Consider the following 17,224-nt stretch of genomic DNA (forward strand, 5'->3'; position numbering starts at 1 on the left):
TCCAGAAAAAACTGTCCGAAAACAGCAGCAAGGTGTCGGCCAGGACAGAACAAGAAGTCAAGAAGTCCAGGAGAGAAGGTGGGAGTCCAGGTGGAAGATGAAGCTGGAGGCCAGCCGCAGGCGCGTCACCATCTTGGTGAGCTTGCGGTCAGCCGGCTCGGTGGGGGTGAGCTTGCGCCAGGTGGTGAAGGCCATGTTGACGCAGTTGGTGCGATATGTTAGCGGGAGGCTCCGCTAGGAATCAGCGAGCAGCCAGCGACTCTACCTCCCGGGTTGTTGTCGTCGGGTGGGCACCTCACAATAAGGCACTGCAAATGTCCGGTAGATCGTAGATGCAGAGGTAGATGCAGGCGAGGGTCACCGCCAAGGATCCTTGAGGAGGGCTCACCCCCTCAGGTATGAGACACAGAGAGAGCTTGTGGGGTCGCTTATGGGAGAGGCAGTAAGCGCTGGGGCCAGATGGTCAAGTAGAGGCGCCGACCGATAGTTGCATGTCACACCCGGCCACCATTTTAAGGTCAGGCAGGCGTGGGAAGGCAGATTGTGACGGGGGCCGCCCCCGGTGTCTTGCCGCTACAGAGGCCCCCCGAGACTATCCTCAACTAGAGGCAGCCCCTGCGTCCCTCAAATTTCGCCCGTCAAGCGTACCTCCCACTGAGGGTTGAAGTCATCGGCGCTCTCATCAGGGCTCCGGCCGCCATTTTGCCCGCGGCCGTCCTCTCCTTGCGTCTCCTCGCAGATCCAGCCGCTTCAGCGGCACCAGGGGCGATCGGAGCAGCCCCGCAGGTGTCCTGCACCTTCCGCTTCCGAAGCGTGCCGAAAACAGCCCCCAGGCCACTGGGGAACCGCCAAACCAAGCTCCCGAGCAGCGCCGGAGCCGGGAGCCGAGACGGATCACGACCGCCCGGCTCCGGCTCCGCCCCCAGAATTTCAACTGTTGGCACCCCGGTCGGACAGCCCATGTATGGCATCGGGCAGTACACTGGGGGGCAGGAGCCATTGGAGGTCAGGGGTGCTGGAACTAGGGGAGCGGGAGGAGCTGTGGCACCCACAGACCTGGAGGGGGTTTAGGAAGACGATGGAAACTAATGAGGTTTTTCAATCATTTTTCATTAGCTGTTTGGGTAAATGCGAAGAAAAGTGAGTGGTAATTACAGAGAGCTCAGAGAACCACTTTTAACAAACTACTGCACATTCGTTGTCATCTATATCTAAGTTTACATCATGTGGCATCACAGAGATGGCATTTGCTAACAAACTTCTGTCACTCTTGGGAACAGGATGAAGGAACGAGGTACTTCCAAATCACCAATGTCAAAAATAGTTCCTCCTTAAAGTTTACAGAAATAAAAAATGAAGCTCATTTGGACATTTCTATTGTGTCATGTGGCAGCAGGTAAGTCCACAAAGAGGTGCCTTCACAGAGAGGCTAAGACTGGAACTAGCTACACGAATGTGTGTGATGCTAATGTCTAGATACCATCATGGCGACCTGAGTGCAGGGGATTGGTCACCACACAGCCTCAAGAATTGCCACGGAGCGTGGGGGCTGCAACGGCTAAGAAAGGAAGCAGATACACACATGGGTAGTACGTTGCGCGAGTACGAGGGTAGATGCACCATCATGTATCAATCAAATTGGAACACACTCTGAGGCAGACTCGTCTGAAATATTAATGAATGACAAAATGCATAACGTGATGTACCTTGGTTTAAAATATCAGTAATTATTTTCAAAAAATCAGTGAATGAACCAAATGATTACCCATAAATGCCACATAATCATGTACATCAATGGCATAGCATGTTGTCCATGAGGGCCAGCATTTTGGAAATGGCTTTTAAACAATGGGAGCGGGAGACAACGGATGGCAGGTGAGGCACTCTCTATAAAAAAGTTTCAAACTAGAAGAATTTGGACTGCATCATGTACTGTTTCGAATAGCCGCGGATGCTTAGTTGTAATTGTTGGTTGCATCCATGTCGAACTCTACTACAGTAGTCCAACTTCTGTTTGACTTCTCCTGAATGCTTGCCAACTTGTCACATGACCTCTCTGGCTCCCTCTTGTTTTTTAATCGCCTCTCCTAGACATCATGCTCATGTCGAGGGTGTATTCCTGTGGCATAGTTCCTGTTTGGCCTTGAGACAGCCCACCTTCCCTCATCGCCACTTTGTAATTTTTTCCTTTGAACTTCTCCTCTGCTGCGCCTCATCTTCCTAAATCTAACTATATTAATTCCACAGCATAACCCATAACCCACGACTCACTTCCCAGGGAGCCGTAACTCCTGGTTCCCAGGAAGCACTAACTCCTCTCGGATGCACCATCAACACTTTAGGGTCATACATCAAATACAAATTTGACCCGCATACTGTGATGCTGTTGATTCCATTGGGTTGAACCATCACTACTAACAATAAGGGAGTAGCACACCTATCATGTGACCAGATCCCAATAATAAATACCGCATGACGCCTACTCTAGCCCTCGATAAACAGTGGCATGCAGCGTGCCGCAACACAACCAGCCCATGTGCCGGGACCTCATAAATCACACCAATCTCTTCCCACATACGACATGCTACAACCAGGCACCTCTCCAAGCAGAGATAAGAGCTGGGCCCCTGGAATTATGCGATTCGGCAGCTGTGGCATTTTTGCATACTTATGGATTTGCTGAATTTGCGACATAAACCATCATCTGCTGCACAGTCTGCAGTTTTTAACAACAAATGTTTGAATCCAGCTCACACATTCAAAAGATACTAAAAATGCACATGTTGCAGCACAGAGGAAGGCCCTTTGCAAAGGTTGGCCAGTTACCTTTCTATTGCTTATTGATTTATTTGGTTGGTAAACTGGTACTAAAGAGGTGAAACTTTTGCCCAAACAGTGTCAAGGTGTGAAAATGACACAACAATGTACTAATGCTATTACAAGACGTGCAGCATTATGCTTCATATTTACCTGCATGCTGCATAATTTAGTCAACCATGCTGCATAATTTGGTCCTCCTTTGACACATTATTCAAGTGGCCCTGCCTATAGATCCTCATGTAATCGCTGAGGACAGTTAGGATGCCACAAAGCCACACTTGTCCGATGAGCGTGAGAAAGGGATAGGTAGCTACCCCTTTACCCTGCTCCAAAGGCCTCCATCACATTGTTTGTAACTAGCGGAAGCCTGCTTAAGAGATAACATCTGTGCTCTGAGTGGTACTGCAAAGAACCAGCTCTGCATTATTCAAGAACAGCTCATCAGTATGCCTCACTATCCAGTGGGTGGCAGAGGGCTCATAGACTGCTGTACTTCCTGTGCAGGCCCCCCTCTCACAAGCCTGAACCATAACAGCATTGATGGGGGCTTATCCCAGCCAAAACTCTAATCTAACATTTTGTGTATTCCAACAATGGCACATACTCACAGCTACCCCAATGCCCTGACATGCTGGGCCTAGATGCAGCATTGGAAATGCACTCTAGAGCAGACTTCAGTTGGCACTTTCTGAGTACCGCGGCCCAGAGGGGGCTCTGCTACTGCACATCAATCCTGACCATCAGCATTACCGCTTTCTAAGAGAGGCTGAAGTGCTGAAAGCAGCTCCGGTCATTCATCTAAATGTTGACCCTTCTCCTTCTCCTGCTGTCCCAGTGCAGCAGCATTGCCACCAGTCAACACATGCGTTTTAAGCCTGACCTCAAGTAGCCCCATTATTTGACATTTACATCTCACACACATCTCTCTCAATGAGAGCGCTCTCAGAAAAGCGCCAACACTAGTGGACACAAGGGGAGGAATCAAGCTGGTTAGATACCAACGCTTTGATATCAACCATATTAAAGCTGTCATCAAATAAGCCAACTTCCAAACCAGAATCTCCAAGAAGTCTCCATTCACCTCACAACAAAGCCAGGTATGGCCTCGTTAGAGCACCTCTGTTTTTTTTGTTTATTCTGTTTATTGATATTTTGAAAACAAGCAAACTCATTAAGACATAGAAGAACAAAGCCTTCACAGGTGTATGCATCCGGTCAATAGCAATGGAGCAAGATTATGCAAAAACGTAAAGAAAGCCACAAGGCGTCAGAACAGACACGCATTATCTCAAGTGTACAAAGCAGGCCCCTTCAACCATGACCTTTTCCTTCATTGGCTCTCTGAGGTCGCTGTAGGAGGGACTGCCTTAAAGTTAGTTTGATTATATCTTGCGGGTAGAACTCCATTGGTACAGCTCGGACCCTTGTTACTTTCATGTAAACATTAAGTATTCATGGTGTCGCGGAAAACCCTATTGGATCACACAGTCCAGACTAAATGTTTGAGATGAGAGAGTAAAACGTTATGCCTTGATCCAGGTCGCTGGGAAGGAGGCAAACCACCTCGAGATGGTTCCAGACAATGGAGGAGGGCGGGAAGGTCTACTGCCTTAAAGACACCTGGAAGGGCAAGCATCGTTAGCAAAGTCAGGCAACCTTCAGCTATTGCCATCATTACACCATTCCAGATGGCCAACAGCATTGAGTCCATACTATGGCCAAGCAACAGTGCAAGCAGAAAGGAATTCAGCAGTTGAAAGGTGTCAGGAAGGCCATGGTGTTCAGCTTCAATAGCCTTCTCCAAAGCTCAGTGGCTCCTGACCCCACTTGACATCCTTTAAACTAAGAAATACCTCACGTAGACATCTATAGTATCTTCATACCACTTTAGGATAAGGAGCTTGATTTTGGATTTTCTGTAAAGGGGGAGAGAATGCTTCTTTTCCTTGAGTGTTCGGTGTACACAAGCTTTTAAGAAGCAGCATATCGCAGCCTTCGCCCTCCTGCAGACAACTGCAAATCGTTCACCAGAAATTGTGCTGCATATTTAGGAAAAGTACCTTAAAGAAGGCCTAAGCAAAGACCACTATAATGTTTTGTCCCACTTGAACTTTCTTGTCCACAAGGTTTCTAATTAAGAGCATTGTTCCAGGTTAGACAATAAGAGGGTTTACCAGTACTGCCTAGAACAGATCCTTATCTAAGACGGGTACTTCAGCGTGGGAAACCTTGAAACATAATGCTGTCGTATACCCCAATTTACAGAGTAGGAACTCATTTACTTGTGTATGCCTGGGCAGGTTAGGAGCAACAGAAGCAACGAGAACATGTACCCACTGTTTCTTGTGGACTCGCTTGAATGCTTCTCACTCAAGAACTGCTCCCCACTACCGTCCACCTGCTCCCTATTGGAGCCTTCTCCCCCCAGCCGGGGTCCTTTTTTAATTTTTAATTTTGTTTTTGTGGAGAACCAGGCAGAACATTGCAGCCAGCCAATCTTCCTTAAAAGCGCTTTTATTTTATTTTTTATTCATCTCAAATTGGTAAATAGAAAAAATGGTGCCTGCATAATTTTCTAGGCATGCCTGCCTGCCTAAAAGAGCCACCGTGAACCCACAAAATGACACAACTGAGTGGCTGCACCTTCACATTTTTTTTAAAGCTTCACGCCATGCTGCACAGGATCCTACTGATGGTGTACAGCATGGCTAAAAGGTATTTGCAAAGCCAATAGTTCGCAAACGTGAAACCTACTGCCTTTGCCAATTCTTGTTTAATTAGTGCCAGCTACCAGGGGGTTGTGGCTTCATCACACCAGCAGCGGCCCGTGCAGGTAAGAGCGGTGGGCCAGTGGGGCCGGGTGTTTTTTTTTCCCAACAGAAGAGGGGAAATTATTTATTTCTTTAATTTTCCCTTGTGGTCATCTGTCGAATCCCCCTCCAACCTCCCTACCATCCTTACCTGCACGGGCCGCTCCTGCATCACACTGTAGGTAATAGCTGTTGCTCGAATCCAATTCAGTTTTACTTTGACCTGAACAATTCTGGTTGATCTGTTCCGATTAGAGAGCACACCTGTCCCATAGAGAACTACATAAATGAAATGACAGAACGATTGGAAAAACCCATCAACAATGTCTTCACAGGTAACGCTCTACAATATCTCAAGCAGTTAACAAAAAACTCTTGCGAAGAAAACAAAATCGAAATATGAATAAGACAAAAATGATGGTTTAGGGCTATCCAATTGCCCTGAAAAAGAGAAGACAAATCATTCTAACTGGAGCGGCGGCCATTGAAATATGTTAAGAGCTTTCCCTACCTGGGAGTTGGAATATCAACCCAGTGGAAGCCACCAAGAGAATCTCAGGGCAGGTCAAGCTTCCCAAACCTGTGTGTGTTAAGGACTCGGACTTCCATCCATCAGGTCCTAAGAGCTGGTGGAAAGCACAATGCTCTACGGAATGGCAGTGTGGGGTCCTCACTACTTGACCATAACCTTCAGTATGACGGCGTTGTTAGATAATTTGGAGAATCTTTTCTCCCCAAATGGCTCCAAGAACTCTTCCAAACGCTGCCTACAGCATTATAATCCCAGAACTGCCAAGCTGCAAAACTGAGATGTTTTGACAGCCAAAGGTAGCAGAGTAGAAACAAATGAACTAGAGGGTGAATGCTGGCGCGATTTGGTTTTGGGCATCCCCGAAAGTTTGCACAAAAGGGCGATCTAGAAGTAATGTATTAACTGGACAATCCGAAAAGCGCCCTTCCATACCACAAAAAAAAGAGCAAAGCCTCTTTACAATGAAAGTATGTGAAACAAACTCTAGTGGTTTGTTAGGAAAAGCCTGGGACGATAAAACAAACACACTAACACGTCTACCATAAGCAATATCCATACTGTCTCCACAGGGGCAATCACACACATTGGAAATAAAAAGCAAGAAGAAAGAAGTTGGTATTGCTAGGCAAGATTTGAATTCCTCCACTTAAAGAGTTGAGAAAGTAAATGGTAGGTGCACACATGAACCAATGTAACTACAGTTTAGGGCAGGGAAAGGTCGTATATTTGTTCGTCTGCAATGGTACCGAGATGTGAGGAAACCATTTTACGTAAAAACCTGAAAAGACACAGCAAGCCAATGACACCATTCCTGTTAAGTAATGTTGCAGTTGCCATGTCACTCAAGGTTGCAAATATTTGAGTCAAGTCTTGAAAGAGAGATAGAGGCAGCAGCCGAAGTAAAAGAGGAACTTCATGCCAAACATGCATTGGTAAAGTCAATAGGTCTCAGCTTAAGGATCTACTGGCTTTGCCAATTTCCTTTGGCCGTGATGTACAGCATATGATTGCTGGGCAGCACTGTCACGAGAAAAAAAATAACAAAAATACAAAAAGACATTGCACTGACATGCACATACATCAGAACGTGTGCAGGGGCCCTTTGCTTTACGTTTGTATATGACGATCCAAGGTGGCAAACGCCACTTAGAGTGGTTAAAAAAATGATTTTTTGCAAAAAATCACCATTCAAAAAACAAATAGGGCTGCAGGAGTGTGGGAAGCACACGAAGGAGACAGCGGGAAAAATCATCCACTTTCGATGAGTTGGATTACTAAAGCAAAAAAAGAAAATAGTAGTTTCCTATAACTGAGCAGTGGATGGAGACAACTAAATAAGCTATGCTCCAAGGGAGGGACAAAGACAAGAAGGATAATTTGAGCCATCGTATAAAAAGCAAGCAAATAAGAGTGACAATGAAACAATCCAATGGTAAGCTATTGGTAGGGTTTAAACTCACGGTAAAATCTAGTACGCTATAAATTGGTCTTTTGCAACCAGACAGCGGCTCAACCTAAAAGTATGACTTACACAAGCTCTATCTCAATGTTTTTACAGACTTACCAGCTACCTTGGCACACACAAAATGAAGGAACAGAAAACAGAGGATCTAATAAAAAGGAGACCTCAGACTCTCTAGAAATGTGCGGACAATCACCAAATATAATTTTTCTATCCCTTTTCTGATACTCAAATGAGTTTTAAAACTTGGATGAAAGGTGAAGGCTTAGAGGAGTTTTGCATAGTTGGGTGTTGGGAAGGAAAAGACATCTGCATGGTAATGGACGTGTAGCCCTGTCCTGAGTGCTCAACTGTACTTTTGTCTGAATCTCTAATGCTGGTTTTTGTTGTCATAGGCAAACAAGGATCCTGCGTGTGCGCCATGACATAGGTCTGTCTCAAGAATTGGGGTCTTGATGACTGGGAGTGGCACCCAAAGCGCTACCCTCATTGTGGTTTATGGCTACTGCATTCGCCAAGAGTTAAGCAGCATGAGCACGGTGGCGGAAGCATACCGTGTAGTGATCAGTAGGAGTGAACTGGTATTTTTTAACATGTGTGTTTGGAGTTGTGCCAACAGGCTCACTCACCTGCTTAAAGTTCTGCTGCTGTGTGCTAAACTCACCTTTGGCCTACATCAGTTAGATGTAAAATGCTGCACAGGAGTGGTGACTCTGTGCTGGATGTATGCGTGCCTGGGAAGGGTACATTACAGGAATAGAGCAGTGCTGTGCAGTGCATGCATAGTGAAGGTGTGTACTGGGTGTATGTATACCTTCGAGGGATACATTACATGAGAGATGTAGTGATGTGCAGTGCATGTGTTGTGAAAGCATGTGATAGATGGAATTGTGCATGCACAATGTGTACTACATAAAGGGTGAACTGTTGTGCAGCACGCGTATGGTGAATATGTGTGCTGGCAGTGTGTGTATTTCCAAGTGGCATGCCATGGCACAATACACACAGGCTACGTTCCTGAACAGTGCACAGATTGCATGTGTGTGCTGAATGTATGTGTGTTGTTGAGGGCACAATACATGATGGTAAAAGTACTGGACAGTGTGATAGTGTTGTGTATGTGCACTGAGTGCAAGTGTGCCTGTAATGGTAAATTACATAGACGACTCTCGGTTCCATTTTGTGTAGACCATGCCTGGCGAAGGCATAAGGAGTAGAGGAATCTCTCACAGACAGATTTGTGTACTGCTGCATTCCTGTGAGCGGGGTGGTACACTTCAACGGGTGCTCTTTGATCCATTGAGAGATCACAAGGAAGGGGCCTAGACACATGTCAGGAAGGAGATGTGGCTGAAAAGGGAATCATAAAGAGTAGGGCTGGGTGCCAGGGATTAATCTTTTGATGCACAAATCACTGTGACTGGCATCCAGGTGTAAATCGTCAAATAGGTGTGTTCATATAATATGTGCACATCCCTGCGTTGGGCTCTCCACTTGGGTTCGTCATGAAAGACAGACTCCGCTATGCTTTGAAGGGTGTTTGTTTATTGTTCATTCAATGTTAACGTCGTTTGTTCAATTCATTTATTGATATCTCATTTTCAACAATATAGTGATTTCCAAAAAATGTAGCTCCGATGCATTTCGGGCAAGAGTCGCCCTTTCTCAAGGAGCCCTAGAATTCAAAACAATAATAATTTGCTATATAGCCCATCATCATAACGAATTACATGCAAAATAAATGAATATATCCAACATTTCACAAATTCCGTGACATTTAAACCAAAGTGCCTGATGTTTGACAAGTCATTCTCATTCATGGTGTGCGATTTTGCCTTTGTTTAAATAATATCAGTACAAAAAAGTGCTCGCCCAAAGAGTGAAGTGCCTTTTCATCTAACGCCGGTGCATGCGTGGGGTGGAGGGCTGGGGAATGCCTAACGCTTAACTGAAAAAATGAAAAACGCGGCTCACATGGTCTTGGAGTTCAGGTGGTTCGATGAAACTGTAAATGAAACCAAAGTCAGAATCAGCTTAAATCCCAACAGTTGCCGTGCTGTTGAAATAGGTTCATAACCTTAACGAGCGGGAGAACCCGACTTACTGAGATGATTGAAGGTTCGGGACGAGTTCGGTTTTCATCCATCCGATCGGGGTTGGGTTACAGAAGTTTAACTCAGCGTTCAAAAGCTGAGAACCTATTTAACGCGATGACGCTTTGATGACATTGAAAGCGGACTAAGGGAAGTTATTCGGCCATCTTGGGTGAATGGTCAATGTGCGGCGTATCTACGCGCCGATAACAGTAAAAAAGGACTTACAGCCAAATGTGTCGGCCATCTTAGGAGAATAGCTAGGGGTGATGTTGCAAGCGAAAAAAGGAACGCTAACCAAGGCATGAAACAAACCCCAGTGGAGAGCCCAACGCAGGGATGTGCACATATTATATGAACACACCTATTTGACGATTGTTAACCAGCGTAAATGGACGGTTACGCTACCTGCAGGAGCGCCCATATATGATTAACTTTCAAAAACACTTAAAAGCATAACCATAATCAGCTGTGCACCGCACCTACTGACTTTTTATCCAGGTGTAAATGCCAGTCACTACCATGGCCTGTGCTGTGGGACTATCAGCTTTGGAGTCTCTCCTGTGACAGACATCCTTTCAAGAGGAAGGGAGAGAAGGGAAGGATGTACTTCAAAAGATATGTAACCCAAACCTAAATCTTCAAAGACCCAGACCCTAAATCACATTTGGTGCCTGGAAATGGACTATGAGAAGGCGAAGTTAAGACCCCAAAAATGATCTTCTTCCAAGCATCCAGACGAACTGTCAGGGGGGAAGCTCTGTAAGACTTCTGCCTGTGACCAGTACTGGGGGCCAAGGCCTGCTAGTCTACCTTTTGGGTGAGGGGACATTACCCAGGGAAACCAAGATCACTTGTTCTGGAGCCTGGAGCACGAACACCTGCCTTCGTGCCAAAACCAGTATGCCTTGTGAGGAAGAAGATATAGAGTGGGAGGGACTGAGGTCCAATGGGGAGCACTGTCGAGAAGATGATCTTGCGAGGTGTGAGGAGATGGCTGCTGCATCGAACAGGTCATTGCTCATGTGCAGAAAGACGTCATCGACCCCTGTATGTCAGGAGAGGGCTGTTTCGAAGATAGCTGTGAGTAGACTGGCATGTTGGCAGCGTGAAGCCTGTAATGCATCATTGCAGCAACCACGCATCCCAGGAGGGGCTGCCATGGAAGTGAACACTGCCAACAAGTACTTAGACCATTGCCGAGCCTAGAGGCGATCCCGTTTGCCAGGAGGGGCCACCATAGTGTGAACGGCGATGCAGGAAGGGCCGACACCTTGTCTGAGGTACTGACGCATCCCTGTATGCCAGGAGGGGTGTTGGCGGTAATAATTAACTTTCAGAGTTTGGGCTGCTGCCTGTGAACTGAAATGCGACCTGTGGGTCAAAATCAAGCATCACGGAAATTGCCCCTGAATCGCCGAATAGTGAGAAGAGGAAGCTGTGAGTGCCTCAACGCCACTGGGACCAAATAAGGAGCGCCAGGATCAACTTCCTCCTCCTGGTGGGGCGCGCTAAACTAACCTTGGAGGGGGAAGCGCTGAAGCACCTCTGATCACTGCTGGAGCTGGCCGCACAAGCTCTGGGAGATCCCGGGCCTGCATTGTCTAGCTGCGCCTCCCGCGTGCAGCCCACCTTAATCGAGCAGGACTGGAGCAATGTGAGTGCCATGGTTGGGGCACCCGCTGAGATGCTGAACATTTCCTTGCTGCGGAAGCAAGTAAGACTTGATATGGGCCTACAGGGCACCACAGACACTTTTGACTACTTCCTAAGAATCGGAGTGAACGCTTGAGTAAGGCCTACTACTTGAGTAATTCTCTGGAGGTGGCCAACAGTGAATAGGGAAACTCCCATAACTTGTTACGAGGAGCAGGTGGGACATGGACATGCCAGAGAAACACTAAAGCCCTGACTTCAAAGGGATTGTGTTATTGTTTATGAATGTCGTATTACTATTTTGAATGTGTAGAGTTAGAAATAAAAACTTATTTTTAATATAAAAATAAGTAATTGACTTGTCATTGATGTATTGTCATTACTGTGTGCTTTATGAGTCGTGTTCACTGACATGTATCCACACTCCCCTCAAGGGAGGTAGGCTTGCTCGACCACAGCTACACTGACAGTCAAGTGCAGAAGGGGTACTTGGCCCAGTTGCTCAGGATCCATAGTAGGTCGGGCCCTGGGACATCAGGAGTAAAAGCCCTCAGTCACCACGGATGGGCCCAGTAGCCCCTGCATGCCCTCTGAAATGGGTTCTGACAGTGGGTAGGCAAATGTGAGCATCTGTGCCAGGTAAAGGAAGCAAATGTACTGTGATATTTCAACATAGGCAAGCTAACTAGGCGACAAGTGCCCTTCGTCGAAAGAGCTACTATAGAGATATTTATCATTCGGCGCCACACAAGCCAAAAGTCTGTTAGGACTGAAACATGCTTTTTACGCCTATGGCTTGTCCTTGTGTATTTTCTCATACTGCTAGTTACACTAACATCACTCACATTAAACATAATATCTAACCCCAGTTCCATTCACCTGTATCTTGAATCTTTAACAAGTAAATGTATATAATAGGCTTTTTTTCTGGAGACTTTTTAAATTTTGTATGCAAAGGTCGAAACTAGGCTTAATAAAAGTGCGTTTTTAACACTGGCATATATTGTGTTTTAATTTCTATAAACATTTGTTCGGGACAGAAAGAACACCTGTCTGCGTTCGGATCTGGAGAAAGCTTCGAATAGCATATCAGGGTCGGGGTCTGGGTTCGAGGAGATGTCAATAGCACTTAGTCTAAGAGCCTCTTTCTGGAGCTAGTAAGTGGTATTTTAGAGGCTCTTCTTTCTCGAGCCATGACGTGGTATTTCCCAGTCTACTTTTCCCACGGTCATTATCTATGTATCACTGGTGGTAATTCCGGGGAGGCGGTTTAGGGGGCCTGCCTCTCTCTCTTTGTTTTCTAGCTGTTAAACCGACGGTATTTGGAGCCTCAAATAGGGATGGTGGCTTCCAACCCAAATCCTGGGAGACGACCCCGGTGCCCTTCCTTGTCATAGAAAGGTTGTTGCCATGGAAACGAGCACGTCCTGCCGGGGCCTGTCCTACTCTGACATCACTTCCTGCCTGTGTCCGGGTTAGTGAAGCGTAGCCTCGGAGGCAGCAGCAGAATCTGCTACATGCTTCACTCTACGTCCCTGGTTGGTTGGAAAATGGAAAAACATGGGAGGAACCTCTTTCCCTCGGAACTCGAAGCCAATTTCACCAGCCGGTTTCTTGGGTTCAGTACTATGATTGTGCGAACTGGATTTAAAAATTGAAGCACGACTCCCACCGCCCCCATCATATAAACATTCGTCTACCCCCGCGTCCACCCCACCCCCTCGCCCCCTCCCACTCCAACGCATCTTCACTGTGTTTCCTTCTCACGCCTCTCGTTTGACTTTCGCATTTTGGAAGTGCAAACCGCACTCACAGATGCAGCCATATCAAAGAGGGACATACGGGTACTTTGGAGACGAGTCCAACAACCTTTACACACAATCATATCTGTTATGTTAAGGAACCAAATATTGTCCCTTAGACGAATCCTACGTATTCTATTTCATGACGATATGTAGGCGCATACATGAATAGACAGGCGGGCGAATGGATGGATGGGCATTTAACATTTGAAGACCTGCTTTTTTTTTGGGGGGTGCAGTTTCGAAGCGATTGGTTGAAATTCCTATAGCAAACACAATGGGCGTTGCTTGTTGAATATATTTCCCCCAAGCAAGATATTCCGTCTTTAATTCTGATGTGAGATCCGTCCATAAAGGGCTCTTGAGTTGTGTGCTCTCATGGCAAATACATTATTCTAATGTATACTGTATAATGTATGCGTGCATCTAATCTACTAATAAGATGTAGCCTGGAGGGTGGATCCGGCCACCCATTCCTCTTGCCTCCGCCCAGCCACCTTTCGTCTCTTTCCTTCCATGCATCCCTCTACCCCCGCGGCCATCCATGCCACCCCCGCCCCGGCGTGATGAGACCCCGGCCTGACCTGCACACGGTGAGCAGGTTCTTCCTCTCCACGCCGATGTTCCTGGACGAAGCCTTCTTGGACGAGAGTCCCAGAGCCATGGCGGACTGGATACAGCTCGATTCCATCCAGAGCACGGAGAGTCTGGCGGGGAGACCCAGGAACCAGAGCTCCCTCCTGGCCGGGTCCAGCACCGCCGTCGGGCTCCTCTGGGCAGCGCCCAGAGCCTCGAAGCGCTGGGGCTCCGCCTCTCGGGGGAGATGGCGCTGCTGGTGCCTCGAAGCCGGGCAGCGCTGGGAGGATGCGGAGGCCGGGAGCTGGTCCTGGTGCTGAAGCTGGCCCCGGTCCTGATGCTGCTGATGCTGTTCCTGGATCTCAGGCAGGCAGGGAGCGGCCCGCCCTCTGCCGTGACGTCACCGCCGCCTCGCAGCCCTGGCTGGTGGAGCAGAACAAGGAGGAGACCCGCTCGATGAGGTCACCTTCTTCCCATAAAAAGCTGAGCACACGGCAGGCGCTGCCATGATTCAGCCCCTAGGAGTCATGGGAACTGAGAACGCCTCCTGTGAGCCCCCCTCCTGCGCCGTTCACTGGTACCTCAGAACAGAGAGTACCAGGGAGCCTGCTTATGTCACCAGACAAAGCTGGTGGGCGCATTCAACAGCAAATCAGTTTGCAGTTCACACTGAATCTATTGTTGTAACTAGAAAGGGCTTCCCTCCCTCTGATGGTTATTAGGATGTTCAGGGCCCCTTATATCCCCTCCGACCTCAACCCCCACTCAAGTTGAACCCACCACCGCTGTGCCACCATACATGAATCTTTTGTGATAATCATATGATCACGTGCTCCGAAGCCCTGTGTAGTATGCTGGTTGTATAAATAGCATAACATGCGATATAATTAGTATAGACAGTCGAACACATGACAAGCTGGCAAGATGATTCAGACTAGCTGCTGACGACTGTTGTCATCTGCGTGCAACAAGTGTGCATCGCAACAAGGCCAGCTCAGCCTTTAGCCTTTCAGATGTTGTTACACTGAATACCATTGCATTCTATAACAACCGCGTCTGTTCTTTCCAGTGCTTAGAAACTGCAGAAGGACAGCTCGAAGTGGTATACTCTAAGACAATACATATCAAAGAATGTGTAAAGATAGCATATGGCATACCTTAGAACAGAATACAGCACAGCATAAGCTATGCCTAGTCTGATGACTAATAACACAACAGCAATTTAAACACAGCACCACCTACCACAGTATATAGCATAACGTTATGTAAGAGAGCAGAACATAGTGTAACGTTTAGGCACTCTGCATAGCTCTATATGCATAGACTCGTGACATTAGTATGCATTCTAAGACTACACCAGGGGCAAACCCAAGGAGAAGCTGCCTACACAGTCACAATCTGTCTCTCCCTCTCATCACAGCCCATATGACCCGCTGCCACTGGAACAAGAAACATAAACCCGCTCCGATGCACCCTCCCACATACCACCTCACCCTCCTCAGATACCCACTTGAACTTACATACCATCCGCATTGAATAGAGCGGCTAGTCCTAGTCAGATCTAGCCAGTCTAGAGACATATACAGCTAGGCTTTGCTCAGGTATTCGCCCGGTGGCTCTGTGGCCCTTCAGCTTCTCAGCCCCGCCCTCTCACACACCCAGTGCCCTCTCTTAGATGCAAGGTCCTCCGCCAGACACTCCAAGTACGCGCTTCTTAGCCCTGGGCCTAAGCATTTCTGTCAGCCACGGAAGCCTGGCCAGATGTGCCAAAGAAGCCTGGCTGGAGGCGTTGCACGGATTTTTAAATCTTCCCAAAGGATGCAACAATATATGACACACACGGAATCGAACTGAAGTGCATATAGTACGTACTACCCATGATGAGGCGATGAATGGCTTTGCATTTCACGAGGCGCTGAGGCCCATGTATCCTCCAGTTGAAGGGTTGCGCTTGATGCAGCGACTCATGGACCCGATGGGACCCGGAGGCGTTCTCCTCACTGAACCTCCGCCCGAGCCAGCCCGTAGCTGCCCTCATGGGCTTCGGGGTGCCCACATGTTCACCACTCACAGTGTGTCCCATCTCAGACATGCAACCACCAAGAGGCGCCATCTGCAGACTAATTAGGACTTGGGATTCACCAGCGGAACCAGTTGTGAACTGGCCTCTTGCCTGCACGTTCTTTCAGTGGCACCTGGAACCGGGCCAGAGTATTCTGATGCATTTCATGCACTAGAGATCAAATAATGTACTGCTTAGAACCCAGAAAGACCTCTTAGTGCTCCAAGGAGCCTGTTTCCCTTCATATTCCAAGACTCTAGATGGAAAAAAATAATGACATTCTCATACCTCGTCTTCGTCCTCCCGGTAGTTACATTAGGGGTGAATCCCACCTGCCGACAGTGGCAGCTTGTGCCCTTTGAGAGGGGTGGGATGTAATACCTGCCAGGAGTTCACCCAATGTATTTCAAAATTTGCCTCACTCATACTCACTGGCTTTCAAATTTACTCTCTTCCTCTCACTTACTCTATCTATCTCACATTCTCTCACTTACTCTTTCTCTGTCATGCTCAAGCCCGCTCACTGTTACTCACTGGTTCTCATTCTCACCTGAAAACAGACTTGTAGACACTCACTAACTCTGGGCCCTGGTGCAACGGCACCTGCTGCACCACTGATAGTGACACCCCTGACCCACTTCCTCTCCCTCTCACAATCTCCAATAATGTACTCCTTCTAACGCACTCAGTCCCTCCTTCGTAAACACATTCACTTATTTATAACCACCCAAAGACTGATTCTCACCCACTTTCACTCTGATTTGCACACTCACAAACCCACTTTCACTCAATCCTATTCACTTCCAATCACTCACAAACACATACATGCATGAACAGAGAAGAAGCCTTTTCTTACTTACCTTGCTTCCTTTCCAACAGAGCAGGAATGTAGCGCTGGGCAGTGGAACCTTCAAGCCATGATTCCCAATGAGTGACCAGCCAGGGCAGAAAGGGCAGGCTTGAAAAGGGAAAGACCCACATCAATCCCTCTTTCAGCTTCTTGATAGGACTGGAAGCACATCCCTAAAAGAAGCTGGGACAGAGCTGGGGATCCTGCTGCTGCTGCTCTGTGTGGCTTCTCATGGGCCTCAGGGATGCACTGATGTGTGCCCTGACAGCCACATTTTAGCAGACATACTGTGCTGCCTGAGGCATGCACAGTATCTCTGAAAAGAACGGTGCCTGTGTAAGGGGGTCGTCCCTCAGACACACACAATCCAGACATTCACCTACAGAGTGTTGGGTTTTTACTGCACACTGTAGCTGGATCATGCCTCAGCCTTCTGCCCCTTCTCCTCTTGGCCAAGAGGGCTGACCACCACACTGGCAGTGTTCAGGAAAGTGTTCATGAAAACACAAAACTTGTTTTTCATGAACTTTGCTAAATGAAATAATGTGCAGTGGCAGGACT

The 17,224-nt window shown here is 47.5% G+C and overlaps 1 protein-coding gene across 1 annotated transcript in view; it reads right to left on the reverse strand.

Moving 5' to 3' along the window:
- The window catches only part of RUNDC3A (RUN domain containing 3A), a 103,557-nt gene extending 89,583 nt beyond the window's left edge, over nucleotides 1-13,974 (reverse strand). The window contains exon 1 of the mRNA XM_078645184.1: nucleotides 13,760-13,974. Coding sequence (XP_078501310.1) covers nucleotides 13,760-13,866 — 107 coding nt within the window. The 5' untranslated portion in view covers nucleotides 13,867-13,974. The remainder of the gene's footprint in view (nucleotides 1-13,759) is intronic.
- Between the last annotated feature and the right edge of the window lie 3,250 nt (nucleotides 13,975-17,224).

Source organism: Lissotriton helveticus, chromosome 5_1 (assembly GCF_964261635.1).
Source record: "Lissotriton helveticus chromosome 5_1, aLisHel1.1, whole genome shotgun sequence".
NCBI classification, from domain to species: domain Eukaryota; kingdom Metazoa; phylum Chordata; class Amphibia; order Caudata; family Salamandridae; genus Lissotriton; species Lissotriton helveticus.